Here is an 18607-nt window from a genome sequence, read left to right on the forward strand (position 1 = left end):
TTCCTGAAAATTCATAAGCACAAAGATAGGACATCCTCTTGGTTATGGCGTGTTTTGCAGATGCTGGAGACATTTTTTTTCTTGTAGCTCCTTCTTATCTTTTTGCCTTGTGCATGCTGTGGAACTTTAAGGTGCTATGCAAACACTTGTCTTCCGGTCTGGATGACCATTTGAGCATATGCAGCTTCATAATTTGTACACAATAAGTCCTTTTTTAGTACTAGAGAAAATTAGATGAAAAGAAACTTTACTAGTGGAATTTTAAAAAAAATTATGCAACTTTGCAAACGCTTTTGGTTATAATGATCCTACCATTTTGTGTCTACAGCTCCTGTGCAAAATTATGAGTCTCTATGGTTACAGACTACGAACAATCCCTCTGTATTCTGGTCCTGTGTTCATACAATGTCCCCTTCTTTTTGATAACCTACCAAATGTACATCCGCAAAAAGAAGGGGACAGATGTAACCATAGAGAGACACAGCTCTGCATAGGAGAGACAGAGCTCTGCATAGGAGACACACAGCTCTGCATAGGAGACACACAGCTCTGCATAGGAGACACAGAGCTCTGCATAGGAGACACAGAGCTCTGCATAGGAGACACACAGCTCTGCATAGGAGACACACAGCTCTGCATAGGAGACACACAGCTCTGCATAGGAGACACAGAGCTCTGCATAGGAGACACAGAGCTCTGCATAGGAGACACACGGCTCTGCATAGGAGACACACGGCTCTGCATAGGAGACACACGGCTCTGCATAGGAGACACACGGCTCTGCATAGGAGACACACGGCTCTGCATAGGAGACACACGGCTCTGCATAGGAGACACAGAGCTCTGCATAGGAGACACAGAGCTCTGCATAGGACACAAACAGCTCTGCATAGGAGACACAGAGCTCTGCATGGGAGACACACGGCTCTGCATAGGAGACACAGAGCTCTACATATTAGACACAGAGCTCTGCATAGGACACACACAGCTCTGCATAGGAGACACAGAGCTCTGCATAGGAGACACAGAGCTCTGCATAGGAGACACAGAGCTCTGCATAGGAGACACAGAGCTCTGCATAGGAGACACAAAGCTCTGCATAGGAGACACACAGCTCTGCATAGGAGACACACAGCTCTGCATAGGAGACACAGAGCTCTGCATAGGAGACACAGAGCTCTGCATAGGAGACACACGGCTCTGCATAGGAGACACACGGCTCTGCATAGGAGACACACGGCTCTGCATAGGAGACACACGGCTCTGCATAGGAGACACACGGCTCTGCATAGGAGACACACGGCTCTGCATAGGAGACACAGAGCTCTGCATGGGAGACACAGAGCTCTGCATAGGAGACACACGGCTCTGCATAGGAGACAAACAGCTCTGCATAGGAGACACAGAGCTCTGCATAGGAGACACAGAGCTCTGCATAGGAGACACAGAGCTCTGCATAGGAGACACACGGCTCTGCATAGGAGACACACGGCTCTGCATAGGAGACACACGGCTCTGCATAGGAGACACACGGCTCTGCATAGGAGACACACGGCTCTGCATAGGAGACACACGGCTCTGCATAGGAGACACACGGCTCTGCATAGGAGACACAGAGCTCTGCATAGGAGACACAGAGCTCTGCATAGGACACAAACAGCTCTGCATAGGAGACACAGAGCTCTGCATGGGAGACACACGGCTCTGCATAGGAGACACAGAGCTCTGCATAGGAGACACAGAGCTCTGCATAGGACACACACAGCTCTGCATAGGAGACACAGAGCTCTGCATAGGAGACACACAGCTCTGCATAGGAGACACAGAGCTCTGCATAGGAGACACAGAGCTCTGCATAGGACACACACAGCTCTGCATAGGAGACACAGAGCTCTGCATGGGAGACACAGAGCTCTGCATAGGAGACACACGGCTCTGCATAGGAGACACACGGCTCTGCATAGGAGACACACGGCTCTGCATAGGAGACACACGGCTCTGCATAGGAGACACACGGCTCTGCATAGGAGACACACGGCTCTGCATAGGAGACACACGGCTCTGCATAGGAGACACAGAGCTCTGCATAGGAGACACAGAGCTCTGCATAGGACACAAACAGCTCTGCATAGGAGACACAGAGCTCTGCATGGGAGACACACGGCTCTGCATAGGAGACACAGAGCTCTGCATAGGAGACACAGAGCTCTGCATAGGACACACACAGCTCTGCATAGGAGACACAGAGCTCTGCATAGGAGACACACAGCTCTGCATAGGAGACACAGAGCTCTGCATAGGAGACACAGAGCTCTGCATAGGACACACACAGCTCTGCATAGGAGACACAGAGCTCTGCATGGGAGACACAGAGCTCTGCTGTAGACTATATGCAAAGTGGCTTCATTTTTTATTTTATATTCTTTAAAGCAATAAATATGATTGCAAAGGTGTACATAGCCTTTAACAAATTATATCTGATTAGACAAAATGTGTAAGCATTTTTAATGGGCAGTGTTTTCCTTGAAGCCCCTTAGTTTCAGTGGCCATTCATGAGTATTGTAAGGCTCAATGCACACATTGCATTTTACGTGCGGTTTTACAATTCCAGCAAAGTAAATGAGATTTCAGGTAATTTCATGTACACGCTGCATTTTTTTTCGGCACGTAAATTGACCTGCGGTGCGTATTTTAGAATCCGCAGCACGTCAATTTATGTTCCGTTTCCGCTTGCGAATTGTATCTGCCTTTTTCTAAGGAAAAGTGCACCAAAACCCACGTCATGAAAACACACCGATTTACGCATTAAAATCTAAAAACCGCACCAAACTAGCATAGAAAAATGCACGATTATTTTTACCTGCAAATTTCCTGCGTTTTCTTGCAGTTTTGATACGTGTTTTCTGCAACAAAATGCAACGTGTGCATGTAGCCTAAGAGTACCCACATGATGCGAATCTGTTGTGGATTTTTCCACAGCAAATTCACAGCGAATCTGCAGTTTTACGTGAGTATTTTGCTGTGGATTAACAGCGGATTTCACCCCTTCTAAATTGATAAAGACTAAATCCGCTGTGAACACCGGCAACAGAATGAGCATGCGGATGTGATAATCCATGGCGGGCTCTGATTTCCATACGGAAAGTGTTCTGCAGCATGTGGATGAATTTTGTTCACATCTCATCCACTTGGCTGCATTTCCATTTTGTGTGCAGGAATCTCATAGAGCAAAACTTGTATCCCAACGTTATATCGTATCTGAGCCAATAAATCACTATATTGTCACTATTCATTAAGAAGCTGTGAATCTAAGGTCCCTCTTAACTTTTAGCGTATACACTGGGAAAATCTTTTGGCGTACACGTTAAACATAGGCTGTGACAGATACCTAACAGGGGCAACCGTCACCCATACACTATTATGGGACACGTTTAATGGATGACTTTTTCATGGAGTATCCATTAAACAGATGCCATAATAGCCTGTGGGCATCCCTCACCCATTGGCTATTATGAAAACCTATTACAAGCCCATAATGTATACGTTAAATGTGAACAGGGCCTTAAACATTTACTAGGTGCCTTTTCTTTGACACAATCCCATTGTAAAGTCCACATGAAATTCAGCGCTTGTTAAAGAAAAGGAGTAAATTCAAATTTAACCCAATTGTTTTGATAGTAAAATAAGGTGTTTTTTCTCCTTGATACATTCGAAAATATGTTTATCCTAACAGGTCGATATGAGGACAGCGTACAAAAGAAAGCGGCTTTAATGAGCTGTGCCTCAGTGCAGGTGGCCTTTTGCTTTTATGCAATAAGTACGGAAAATCTGGTCTTTGTACAAGTTCCGTGTTAAAACAGAACAGTTTGAAAGAAACTGTGAAATGTAACGCTGTTTTTTTATATTTATTTTTTTACCCGCAAGTGTGATAAGACAAGGAGACTGAACCGGCAGGGAAGCCAATGCATTGTAAGGAGCCACATCCCACTCACGTCTGAATTGCTGATCTCGGTCTGAGATGAATACAAATTGTTCCGCTTCTCACTGGTCAATTATTTTCTATAAAGTCAAAGGGAGGGGTTATTAATAATAATAAGGTCCTCCGAGTGAGTGGATGGGGCTTATTATGAGAGCTCTTTAAATAGGACTTTTTGTAAATGGTCACAATGATGTTTGCAAGTAAGTCTCATTATAAAAAAAAAACACCTAAAGCACTAAAAACTAAGCGAAAAGTAAAAAAATAAGATATACAGTATATATATATATATATATATATATATGTGTGTGTGTGTGTGTGTGTGTATATATATATATATATATGCACACTCACAATAGTATATATTGTATAATAATACTTGAACGATAAAATAGCTTTTGTTCGGCTTATTTGCCAATTATGTGGCATTTGTAGTGATTTAGCAGATACAATACTGTTTGGTTGCAGGTAGTTATTTTTTTTAAAGAGGATCTGTCACTAGTTTAGTAATGTCCTATCTCCTAGCTAATCTAGTAGGCGCTGTCACACTGATAATCATAGTGAAAATTGTGTCCCAAAACATTTATTATTTTAAAAGTTATGAACTTTTTTCTAAATATGTAAATGAGCCTTTATTAGACAAGTGGGAGGTAACAGCAGCGATTCTCCGGAGGTGGAGTTACTGTGTCACAGCCTCTGACACTGTCCAATCAGCATGAAGCTGCTTCACACAGTGTGAGAGACGGAGGCTGGAGGGAAGGGAGATCACTTCAAACAGCCATATCTCAGGCTGTAGACCACCTTGAACAGCGGTTCTGGTGGCATATGAAAGATGAGATTCTAGCAGTTCTAGCTGTGAAAAAAAACAGAGGTATCACCAGTTGAAAACCCAGTATGGAATGGAAGCTGTATACTATATGATCACGCTTTGTTGCTGGACTGGGAATAGGAGAACTGTATGACGCTGATTGGACAGCGTCATAGAGAAAACATTACACCGCCCAGAGTGAGAAGAAAGAGTCCCCTCCTATTTGGCAAGTATGGCCAAATTAGCATATTTAGAAAAATGCTCATAAGTTTGCAAATAATAAACAGCTCCTGAATTTCAGACGTAATTGCTCGTACTCGTGTTTTGCGAGGCCTCAATTACGGCCGTAATTTGGAGCTGTTCTTCATTGAAGTCAATGAAAAACGGCTCAAATTACGTCCCAAGAAGTGTCCTGCACTTCTTTGACGACGCTGTTATTTTACGCGCCGTCTTTTGACAGCGACGCGTAAAATTACAGGTCGTCGGCACAGTACATCGGCAAACCCATTGAAATGAATGGGCAGATGTTTGCCGACGTATTGGAGCCGTGTTTTCAGGCGTAATTCGAGGCGTAAAACGCCTCGTTTACGCCTGAAAATAGGTCGTGTGAACCCAGCCTTAGATGTTAACATCTGGCTGCCGCGTTTTTGACCGAAACAAAAGCACTGAAGTTCGCCAACCAAAATGCCACAAAAAAATGGAGCAAAACTCTGTGTGTGAATCCAGTCTAAAGCAATAATAGCATGGTGTGCTGTGAATAAAATCCAGGTACCATCCTTCCATTCTAAATGTAACGTTAGACAATAGGAGACATGCAGTGAAGACTGCAAAGATTGCAATGCACGAAGCTTCCTTTAGAATTTATATTCTGTAGGTATATATTAGGGAATAGACTAGCTAGAAATCCTTTAATAAAGTGCAATTATTGGAATCAATTTCTATAACAGTGGTCAATAATACATACAGTATACAGGGAATATACAACTACAGGGAGGCAACACTGCTAGGGTATATTCACACATAGCAGATTTGTTGCACAAATTTCTATGACCGTTCCATACATCTTGATGGGGCTTACAAAAATCTGTATATATGCCATTTATAAATATGGAACAGATTTTCAGTGGCAGAAATTTTTGAAAAAATTCATCAACGTGTGAATATACCCTTAAGGTTAGTTAAGAGCCATATTCAATTATGAGATTGGGTAGGTGAACTGAATACTCCTGCACACAGCAATGCCGTTTTTACATTGGCACATGTAGTGTTTGCGCCATTCGGTGCATCTAGGAGAAAATATCATGGGCATGGGCAAACTTAAGGGGGGTTTCCTAGTACCTGGCAGCCCCCCTGCGAAGTTCAAAAGAAAACATTGTGTTAAATTTGAAAAAAAAACTTGCATTGAGTTCAATGGGGGATATAAAAAAAATCCCTATGCAGTGGGCTCCCTCTAGTGGCAGGTGTAAGTAGGCACAATTTCATTATTTAATTGAACAGTTGTGTGATGGGATTTGGAGCTCTGTATGAGAAAAACCTGTAAGACCTATTTAATTTTAATAAAATTACATAATACGCACATTTTCCTGCCTCAGACCACCACCATTATCCCCTTCACATCCCAAATCGAAAGATATGGATTATATAATAATGTCCTAATCATTAAACCCCCCTAGACCTCCAGGAAAAGGAAGTCTATGCAAAAATTGGATCTTCTATTGCAAAAAGATGTTCCTGAGAGTCAGGGTAGCAACCAATTTGAAATGTACCGGGTGGATGATAATAAATTATGCTAGAAAGGTCATCCGAGGAATAGTATTACAGCATTTAATCTATGGCTTTAACTAATCAAGTGAGGGGGCACGTGGACCGTCTTTATTAGATCTGTCAGAATAAAGTCTTTAAATGTTATGTTGAAATGTTTTTCTAGAAAGCTTCTGGCATCTAATGTAAAGAGGCCTTGTCAACTCTCCTGACATGTCTGTATTAGTAAATCCTTGTATTCCCCATAATATACCAATTCTGGAGAATCTTTTCATAGAACTCTGCATTGTGCTTTTCCTCTTTTATTCCTCCTAGAAATGTATGAAAAAATTGACAACTGGGTGTTACCATTCCCCTTGTCAAAGAGGCGTGTCCCTACAGTCCAACTCTGTCAGCACTGATTGGACAGTGTCAGTCTGTGTATGGACACACCCCCAACTAGTATCACCCAGTTGTCAATGTATTCATAAATTACTAGAAGAATAACAGAGGAACGGCGCAATGCAGAGTTCTAAGAAAAGATGCTCCAGAATTGTTATATTATAATACATGTATTCACTAAATCAGACGTAGGGGACTTGAGTGATCTACTATACTAGGAACATACATGATAAACAAGCCAAGTAATTATTAGGTGCTGTTATTCCTACAATGAATTTTTCTTATAAGTACATTACCTATTTTCTATATGTAGATCTCTCACGAAATGAAAAGAAAGAGAGCAAGTGTCCCACCCCTGGCTGTGATGGCACAGGTCATGTGACTGGCTTATATCCCCACCATCGGAGTTTATCCGGTTGCCCACATAAAGACAGGGTACCTCCAGAAAGTAAGTTCTGTTATATACATGTAATGATAAGATGAGCAAATGCATTTTTAGTTGTGAATTAGCTAAATTGTATAGACCCAAATATATATATATATATATATATATATATATATATATATATATATATATATATATATATAAATAAAAGTATATTTTAAGTGTTCAGAAATAAAAAAAAATTGAGAAATAAACATGTACATTGTGAGTAAAAGGACTGCTCAACACGTCCTAGAATCTGCTTAGAGTGAGTGTCCATCTTTTATAATATTGTCGTTTTTAGGTACAAAATTCTGCGCTGGTTAATTTTTTTAATATATCTTTATAGTGGTTTGAGCTTTGTTTTTCTAATACAGGGCTCCAAATCTCCTGCACAGACAATATAAAAGATATAAAAGATAACAGGCTGGCTGCCTGCAGCCACCACTATCGAGGGAGCTTAGGAGCTTGAGGGCTTGCAGAGGATCTGAAGCTCTGTATCAGAAAAACAAAGCTCCGACCGCTATTAAGAAATTAATCAGCAAAGAATTATTTTTAACTATTTAGATGAAAGAAAACAACAAAAATGGTATTCAAGGGTAAAAATTTGCTTTACAATTTTGCCCATGTTGGTGGAGCACTGGGATGGAGAACTTTCCTTTTTCCAATTCTTTAGACAATTTGACCAAAAAGTCTCCAAAGGGGCATTGCAAAAATAAGCATTTCATGACCTGTCAATGTGAGCAGTGAAAAATCTCAGAGGTCACTTGGCAGGCCATGGACCCCAACTGTCCCATTCTTAAATCCACCAATTTACCCCTAAGTATGCAGAACCTCATGGCTTTGCGAAATGCAGTGACTAATGTCTCGCTTAGTCTCCAGATTTACTGTGTTAATTGCCTTTGGGTACAGTTGTGTCCAGGTAGCACTATTATAACACGCCTGAAAATATAAACATATACAGTCATGTGAAAAATTACACCTTATGGATTGAATAATATTTGTTCTGCATTCAAACAGTATAAAAATATACATTTAATGCAATTATACAAAAAAAAAAAACAATAATAAATCAACATTGCAAAAATGTATCAAAGAAAACAACTTTTTGGATTGTTTTAGATGTAATTCCCTGCTACAATGTGATTTTTAGAGAAGATGTATTACCTATCCAGTCATTATTAGACAACTATATAGCAGAAATTCAAAACTAAACATCGGAGTGGGTGTCCAACATGAAATATCTATAGTAATCATATCTTTATGTAATCCATTTTTAATAATGATGTCTTTCATTTTTTTGTTTTTTTTCTTCTGCCAAGTTCTTGCCATGCATGAAAATGTTCTTAAGTGCCCTACACCAGGTTGCACCGGGAGAGGCCACGTAAACAGCAACAGGAATTCTCACAGAAGGTAGGCACAGCGTCTCTGGAACGGCTACAGACGGACATTTCTACTACAGCAGCACTTTCTGGTAGTCTCACTTGAATTGAAGAGATGACAGCTGCTGCTTACTTTGCTTTCTTAAACTACTGAAAAGTTTCAGTTTGTCATATAACAAGATCAAGAAATGTGTGATCTAGGGATTTTTTGGCACAAAGCAAAAACTATTTCATGACTGTTGCCCTTCAAATAAACTGCTATATATATATATATATATATATATATATATATATATATATATATATATATATATATATATATAATAGATATGGATATATATATAGATATATTTATTTATTTTGATTTTTTAAATATTATTATTTACCAAGAGAACGTATTTTGTGACGAGTCAACATTTTTCTTTTGAAATGTTGTAGCATAATGGTGATACTAAAACTCGAGAAATAATATTTATACTGTGAATTTAAAAATATTCTGGGTTATGTACAGTACGATAGAAGGTGATACAAGAAAGTGGAGTCTATGTGCCAGGTAGGTCCACAGCCTTTCTACCACATAAGATGTCAGCATTACTGGGATATACATGCTATGTGCAGTATGTAATCTAGATAGATAGAGAGATAGATAATAGGTAGATAGATATTAGATAGATAGATAGATAGATAGATAGATAGATAGATAGATAGATAGATAGATAGATAGATAGATAGATAGATATTAGATAGATAGATATTAGATAGATAGATATTAGATAGATAGATATTAGATAGATAGATATTAGATAGATAGATAGATAGATAGATAGATAGATAGATAGATATTAGATAGATAGATAGATAGATATTAGATAGCTATAGATAGCTATTACATAGATAATAGATAGATAGATAGATAGATAGATAGATAGATAGATAGATAGATAGATAGATAGATATTAGATAGATAGATAGGCTTGAGAAAGGCTCTAGAGGATAGAGCTGAAACGTTGCACGCACAGGGGGCAATAAATACACCCTTTATCATATTTTCTGCGGAGTGCTGCCTCTTTTTTGGATACTATTGGAATTTGAACGTGGTCTGTTCCTGAGGAGTTGCACCCACCGTATACTGGTGCTGCTGGATATATTTGTTTAACTAGATATTAGATAGCTATAGATAGATAGATATTAGATAGCTATAGATAGATAGATAGATAGATAGATAGATAGATAGATAGATAGATAGATATTAGATCGATACAGGGGCGTAACTAGGAAAGACTGGGCCCCATAGCAAAGCCTTGACTGCCCCCCCCCCCCCGGTTGTCACAAGCAGCCCCTATTATAAATAGTGCCCCCACTAGAATGTGCCATACAGCCCCCCTGTAGACAGTGCTACTATATAGCCCCACCTATAGATAGTGTCACACCCCATTTGTAGATAGCGCCCCACCTCCCCTTGTAGATAGTGCCATTCAGCCCCCCTGTAGATCTCGCCATAAGGCCCCACTGTATATAGCGCTATACAGCTCCCACTGTATATAGTGCCGCACAGCCCCCTCCCTTGTATATAGTGGCACACAGCCCCCCCTTAGTAGAAAGTGCAGCACAGTCCCCCCTTAGTAGAAAGTGCCACACACAGACCCCTGTAGATTGCGCCACACTCAGCCCCCTGTAAATAGAGCCACAGCCCTCCCCTTGTAAATAGTCCCATACAGTTCCCCCATGTGCATAGTGCCACACAGCTCCCCCTTGTGTATAGTGGCACACAGCCCCCCTTTGTGTATAGTGCCACACAGCCCCCCCTTGTGTATAGTGGCACACAGCCCCCCCTTGTGTATAGTGCTACAAGGCAATGGCGCATCCGAGAAAGTTGCATCAGCCAAGGAGATGTCACTCAAACATGGAAAGGTGGGTTTGGAGGCAGGACTATGTGACTCTTCAGCATAGCGGCACCGCCCCATGACCCTCTAATGAGTAATTAGCATATAGTGTGCGCCGTTTTAAAAGTGGATTTTAAGGATTTTGCTGCATCTGAAAAAAACATACAAGGGAATGTTTGGAAATATTGTCAGGTCATGTATTACCGCATGGTGGAAGTTCAAGGGGTTAAAACTACCTGACAGATTCCTATTAAATATACAATGAATTGAGAACAATTCCATCTGCCCTTCAATTTTGTTATAAATATATCCTATATAAGTACAGATCCAGAACCAAGCTCTGACATATATACAGTACCACAACCAAGCTCTGTACATAAATACAGCACTCGAACCAAGCTATGACATATATACAGCACCAGAACCAAGCTCAGTACATACATACAGTACCACAACCAAGATCAGTACATAAATACAGCACTAGAACCAAGCAATGACCTATATACAGCACCAGAACAAAGCTCAGTACTTATATACAACACTAGAACCAGAACAAATACAGCTCAATTTAGTGCAACCCCTGCCGTATAGGTTTGTACTGTGTAAAACTATAGCGCCCAGCATGGCCCGAACAATGGTGAGGATATGCTGGGAGTTGCTGTTTCACAAAACAAAATCATACCACCTATCATCTCGCTGCAGATCATACAGTGACTACATTACTGATTAGAGGCAGAATAAACATTTACTTTAGGTAACTCACCGGTGACGTCTCAGATTCTAGTGCTTTTCTTCACCCTTCGGTCCAGACCTCTATGATGCATTTTCTACCGGCCATGACCCATTTCTGCAGTTTTCCGCTCAGATGTCTTCAGCTTCTCACTTTTAAAACATTTCTGCAACTATAAACGAAGTTAAAATTCTCAACACCTCTAAATATAATAAAGCACCATACACTGCACCTCTAACTATAATAGCATAATCATACACTGTGTCCCTAATTATAATAGTACCATACACCTTGTCACACACACACACACACACACACACACACCGTGCCCCCTGTAGATAGTGCCCCCATAGCCCTTTGTAGATAGTGACCTACATAGAAGCCTCTGTAGATAGTGTCCCTCGAACAACTCTCTGTACATAGTGCCCACATATGGACTCCAGAGCTGCAAGGTAATAATGCTAACCACTGTGCCACCGTGCTGCCCTAAATTTAGCGTCCCCTATAGACAGTGCTCCACGTATAGCCCACCTCTGTAGATAGTCTCACATATAGCTCCCCTTGTATATAGTGTCCCACATATAGCCCACCCCTGTAGACAGTGCTCTACATATAGCCACCCTGTTGCTAGTGCCCCACAGGTAACCCACCCCTGTATATAGTGTCCCACATATAGCCCACCCCTATAGAAAGTGACCTAAAAATATCTCCCCTATAGATATTGCTCTACATATAGCCCACCCCTGTATAGTGTATCACATATAGCTCCCCCTGTGTATAGTGACCCACATATAGACCCCCCTGTAGATAGTCACCCACATTCCCACATATAGACCCCCCTGTAGATAGTGGCCCACATATAGACCCCCCTGTATATAGTGGTCCACATCTCCACATATAGACCCCCCCGTAGATTGTGCCCCACATACAGACCACCCCTGTAGCTAGTGCCCCACATCCCCACATATAGACCCCCCCCTGTATATAGTGTCCCACGTATAGACGACCCCCCCTGTAGATAGAGCCCCCACTATATATAATTCCACTCACAGTTTTATGAGGAAAAAAACCAAAAACTTTACATACTCACATGATCCTGTTCCCACGCTGTGGCAGGTCTGCTGGAGCTGAACGAGCGTCGTCCAATGACGCTGATTGGTGGGACAGAATGACTTGCCCCGTCAATCAGCGCCTTTCAAGCATGGAGGTGGCGCGATGACATCATCGCACTGCTAGCCAATCAGCGTCATAGTAAGGCGCAACATGCCCGGCCATTCAGCGCTAATGCATGTATTTGGCTGTCGCTAGCACCGGGGCCCCCTCCGGTGCTAGCGACGCCTACAGGCATGAGAGGGCCTGTGTCGCTCGGCCCATACTTGTTTGAGGCTCGGCGGCGCGGGCCCCATAGTAGCTGTGCTACCGCTGTAGCAGCCATAACGGCTGCTAGCGGCGCCACCGGGTATATGGGGGGGCATTTCGACTGGCGGCACGGGCCCGCTCAAGCCGCGGGCCCCGTAGCAGATGCTACGGCTGCTACCGCGGTAGTTATGCCGATAGATAGATAGATAGATAGATAGATAGATAGATAGATAGATAGATAGATAGATAGATAGATAGATAGATAGATAGATAGATAGATAGATAGATAGATAGATAGATAGATATAAGATAGATAGATATAAGATAGATAGATATAAGATAGATAGATATAAGATAGATAGATATAAGATAGATAGATAGCTAGATAGATAGATAGCTAGATAGATAGATAGATAGATAGATAGATAGATAGATAGATAGATAGATAGATAGATAGATAGATAGATAGATAGATAGATTCATCGTGTTAGATCAATGCATAAATCTTTCATATAATGCAAATCTTCATAATATCTATCTATCTATCACAGTCTTTCAGGATGTCCTATTGCTGCTGCAGAGAAACTAGCAAAAGCTCAAGAGAAACATCAAAGTTGTGATGCATCAAAATCCAGCCAAGCATCCGATCGTGTTTTAAGGTAAGTAAATTGATATAAGCTGATTATTAATAAACAGTTATTACCCTCAGGCATGGATGCAATCTTCTTAGTAGTGAACCCAGTCTCCTTATATACAACTGCAATTGGATATTTACACATAAACAAGCAAAGTAGCTCAAATGAGTTCTGGGAGTTTGCTTTATAGTGTATGACAAGTGGAAGCCTTTGCGCCTGTTCACATCACTGTTCGTTTCCACTGAGGGGTTCCGTCTGAGGTTTTAGTCGGGTTAACCCCTCAGCGGAAAGTCAAACGGAAACCTCCGCTTCCGTTTCCCTCACCATTGAACTCAATGGTGACGGAAACCTAGCTTATGGTTTCCGTCTGTCACCATTGTGACAGTTTTCCGTCGTTTTGACGGAATCAATAGCGCAGTGGACTATTTCCTCGAGAACCACACCAATCGAGCGGAGGACCGTCCAGACTTGCTGAACCACATAGCGATACATAAGCTTGTCAACGTTTAATTTGGCATGTATTCACAAAGTGCCAACTGCATACAGTACAGATAATCATTTCACTGCTATGAGAAAGTGCATTTCATGCCTCAAAAATACTAATTTCTTTTTTAGGCCTATGTGTTTTGTAAAGCAATTAGAAATTCCACAGTACGGTTACAGGAACAATGTATCAACAACCACACCTCGCTCCAACTTGGCAAAGGAACTGGAGAAATATTCAAAGACTACGTTTGAATATAACAATTACGAAAACCATCCATACGGAAAGAGGGCTATAGCTCCAAAGGTGCAGTCCAGGGATATATCTCCAAAAGGATATGATGGTAAGTGGCCTAACACAGTGAACCTGAACCGTCAGCTCACTCTATAGTCTAGAAAAGATTATTATACAATATTATAATGTATGGTGAATCTCCACCTTTTAACACCATGTCGTTTTTGGGTCCACAATTCTGTGCTATTTTATTTCATAATATATCTTTATAGTGGTTACAGCTCAGTTTTTCTGATACAGGGCTCCAAATCCCCTGCACAGACAAAGAGTTAAAAGATAACATTTGGAATGCCTGCAGTGACCCCTAGGTTGAGCTTAGGAGCTTACTGCATACAGCTATACATTGAACTAAATATTAACTCAGTATGCAGCAAGCTCCCTCTAGTGGTGACTGCAGGCAGCCAGAATGGTATATTTAAACTCACGTGGGGAATTTATCAACCTTTCTACGCCAGTTTTCTAGCATAGTTTAAAAAAATGCCAAAAGTCTCAATTTGCATTGAAAATTGCAACTTCTGGGTCTTTTATGCCGCCCTCAACACTCTTTGGAATAGGGGTATGGTTTACAAAAGGGCTGGTGCCACCACAGCCCGATCAGACTACCCCCCCCCCCCCCCCCAACTGACAATAAAAAAAAAATTTTTCCTCTTGGTCCCCTCAGGCTCTAACTACCGGCTGCAGCTGATACAACTTACTTTAACGTTGTGTTCTGCGTGGCATATAAGGTCTTGACATTGCTCGGCATCAGGTCCTTGTTTGAGCTGCGGCCGGTAGTGAGAGCCTGAGGGAAGAAGCAAAGGGTTAGCAGTGCGGTAAGTATCCATTTTTATTATTTTATGTCCGATGGGGGGAATGGATGGCACACGGCTGGGTTGAGCGGAAAGGTGCGACAGATTTATTAAAAGGTGTTTGTCTCTTAATAAATCTGTCTCATATTACTCTAGAGGAGATGCAAAGCTAAGACTGGCATATGAAATACCAGTCTTCGTAAATCTGCCTCTTTGTCTATGCAGATTTAGGGCTTTGTATAAGAAATACAGAGCTCTGACCTCTAGGAAGGTACATTAAGAAATGAATCATCACAGAATTTGTGGCCTATTTAGATGAAAAGGGTTTTGAAGGATTAATAGGACATGTATAATAGAGAAGTGAAACATTAGACATTCATCATTAGATACAGTCTTATCAACCGTGGATTTACTCACCTAAGATTTCTGACCGTACAGGTGAAGGCATCTTCTGTTCCCAATAGCTCTGAAGGCATCTTCTGTTCCCAGTAGCTCTCTGTTATGTTTCTGACTGGAAAAGTGTATTCTCTAAGCCACATATTGGTTTGTCTCTGGCTAGACTGGGGTGTGGAATCGAAGGAATCTCCCTGTTCTTCACCCTTTACTCCCACAAGGAGATATGGTCTTTCCCAGTAAGAATCCCAAGTCACGATCCCCAGAATAGTCACCAATTAGCGGTGGGTGCGCTGTAGCAAAGAAACAAGGTCGAGGTCAGGGTCAGTACTTAATATTAGTGACAATAGGCGGTCTATACTGCCGGCTGCGGTGTAGACGAGAGACAGGGCCGGATTTAACAGGGCCGCAGCTGATGACGAGAGGAGCCGTCAGGTGAGCAACACCATATTAGCCAACCTTTTATTACAGAGAATGGGGTTGTCATTTCTTGGACACATTCCCTGCCACTCCGTAACTTAGATGTTGTATCAGGGACATGCTGCAATGTTTCTCAGCTGTGAAGACTTTGGGGGAGACATTAGTTTATCAATCTTGTTGTAGGTGTTTGATCAATTGCTTGGCCAGAGACCGCGGCACTTCTTTAGTAATGCTCCATTCTGCACAACAGCTTCTCTATGGGAAGCAGCTACCTGATCAAATGACAGGACAACATATAACCCTGAAATAGCTGATAACAGAGAACACAAATCTGCATTCAACTGCACAGCAAATGTGAATACGATTTTAGATGTGTACCTTTAAGCAATATTTTTTTTGTACTTTTTTAAGAACAGGCTTAAACAACCTATGACTTCTTTGTGGATATTAAAATTCAGAATTCCACAAGAGATGAAGAGCCGTAGGTTGTCTATCTCTGCTCTAAGACATTCAACGAGCAAGAGCATTAAAGCTTGTATTGTAGGAAGTCAGTGTGAGATCTCCGTAGAGAATTCCTGTTGTCTTGAAATTATTGATTTAATACATGTTTTTCTTTGCAGCTAAACGTTACTGTAAGAACTCCAGCCCAACAAGCAGCACAACGAGCAGCTATGCCCCCAGCAGCAGCAGTAGCAATATGAGTTGTGGTGGAGGCAGCAGCGCCAGCAGTACGTGTAGCAAAAGCAGCTTCGATTACTCCCATGATATGGAAGCCGCACACATGGCTGCCACCGCCATCCTGAATCTATCAACTCGCTGCAGGGAGATGCCTCAAAACCTCTCTACCAAACCTCAAGATCTCTGCAACAGGGTAAATAAGACATACCGGCACCTACAGTAGACTAGCTGTTAGTATGCAACTGAGTATCAAAGTTTTGGTTTTTTAACTGATATTTTATTATTAAATGACATAGTGTAGTCATATCGCTAGTACCCCTGCCGATCACCTGAATGAAGCCCTTTCACTTCACTTCCTTCAGAGCAGCACTCCCATCTACCTACTGTGCAGAGAACTCCATTCAAGTGAAGTAGGCTGTGTAGTAGTGCTCTGAACAGCGGGTATATGGGAGTGGGGCTGAAGACCGTTTTAACGATCGGTGGGACTCCCACCACTCAAGAAGTAATTGAATGTCCTACTAATTTGCTATCACTTCTAATGGTGGTAAAACATATTTAAATAGAAAGTCTATGATATCATGTCTTTATTGGTATTGTTGAATTTAACTTCAAGGTCTACTGCGATGCTGAAGGGAATTGACCCATTCACCACATGCCATATTAGTCTATAATCTGTGAATGGTATTCAGACTACAGACTGTCATAGCTTGCTGACTGTTGGCCACTGCAGGGGTATAGCTTATGCAGGTGCAGAGATAGCAGTTGCATCCAGGCCGTGGTGCCTCAGGGGACCCAATGGCCTCCCTGCCACATAGGAAGTGTCAAGTATTATAAATGGCACATGGTAGGTGTGGGCGCTGTTACAGATTTTGCAGTGGAGCCCAGGAGCTTCAAGTTAAACCTCAGGGCCACTAAGAACATGAATTCCAGCAGCCCTGCGTGATATGATCAGGGGTCATCTCATTGGTAAAGAGATTGATATGAAATATTATTTTATAATGGGGAACTACTATCTAAAGGAGATGTTCTAAAATAACTTTATAAAGGTCCTTTTAGACATTTAAAATGTTTTTTGTTGTTTTTTGTTTTTTTTTTAAATATTCCACTTTTTTGTTGAGAAATTATAACTTTTTAAATTGACCGCACAAATACTGAGGCTGCACTACTGAGAGAGTCTGATGACAGCTGGGTTTTTACATGGAGGACTTCATTAAATAAAAATCACCAAATCTACATGACTTGAATAGTGGCAAATATATATGTAAAACTTGACGAATATATGTGAAGACACTGCACCTGGCAGAAAAAAAAAATAAAAAAAATCTGTTGAAAACTCTCGCTTGCTCTGGTGAGAAGCATTCTGGAAAGTGTACTCTATACAGGCAGTTTGTGATCTATTCTTAGGAAAGCGCAGGAAAGCCCTCGCCTTGCATTATAGTTTTGCTAATTTGTTAGGGGTGTGACTGTCAAGTTTGTATGTCAGATGTGATCCATAATCGGTGGACCCAGCGTGTCAGAGACACGCAGGACCCGCTCTTACTGAAACCGTCAGACTGAACTGTCAGTCTTAGCGCATGATACAGCTGCTCTGTGTACAGAATACAAAGCAGCTGTATCTCAAAAAGTCAAAATAAATTTTAATAAAAAGTATTTTAAAAGTTGCACCAATTACACTAATACACTTTTATATATATATATATATATATATATATATATATATATATATATATATATATATATATATATATATATATATATATATATATAAAAGAGAAAACTATTTCAAAGATGTACATAGCCTTTCGATATATAGAAAAATATATATATATACATTTGCTGAAACCGGACAACCCCTAGAGTTTTATCATCGGTTCACTATGTTTTTTCTGCAAGTGTGAATATATCCAAAGGTGGAGTGGGAGAACTATATACCTCAATGGATAACCTTTAGGGCTAGTTCACATGGAACTGCCGACAGCTATAATCATCTTTATTGCTGCATAAATGAGCAGATCAGCCGATGAACAAGTTTTTTTCTCAGTCATCGGCTGATCGTTGCCCTGTTTTCACAAGGCAATGATCGGGAACAAACGTTCATATGATTATTGGCCCGTGTTAAAGGGCCCTTACATGGTAAATTGGATCATTTCTGCTATCCAATCAGATGCAGCCTTTCATCTTAATCTGTAATCCTGATAGGATTGAATGTTG

At 41.1% G+C, this 18607-nt stretch overlaps 1 protein-coding gene across 6 annotated transcripts in view; it reads left to right on the forward strand.

The window, feature by feature from the left end:
* The window catches only part of MYT1L (myelin transcription factor 1 like), a 312782-nt gene that overhangs the window by 243789 nt on the left and 50386 nt on the right, over nt 1–18607 (forward strand). For all 6 annotated transcript variants that reach the window (XM_075861151.1, XM_075861152.1, XM_075861147.1 and 3 more), the window contains 5 exons: nt 7240–7374; nt 8673–8763; nt 13256–13363; nt 13955–14166; nt 16339–16589. In XM_075861151.1, the coding sequence (XP_075717266.1) occupies nt 7240–7374; nt 8673–8763; nt 13256–13363; nt 13955–14166; nt 16339–16589 (797 nt within the window). The remainder of the gene's footprint in view (nt 1–7239; nt 7375–8672; nt 8764–13255; nt 13364–13954; nt 14167–16338; nt 16590–18607) is intronic.

Source organism: Rhinoderma darwinii, chromosome 4 (genome assembly GCF_050947455.1).
Source record: "Rhinoderma darwinii isolate aRhiDar2 chromosome 4, aRhiDar2.hap1, whole genome shotgun sequence".
Classification (NCBI taxonomy): domain Eukaryota; kingdom Metazoa; phylum Chordata; class Amphibia; order Anura; family Rhinodermatidae; genus Rhinoderma; species Rhinoderma darwinii.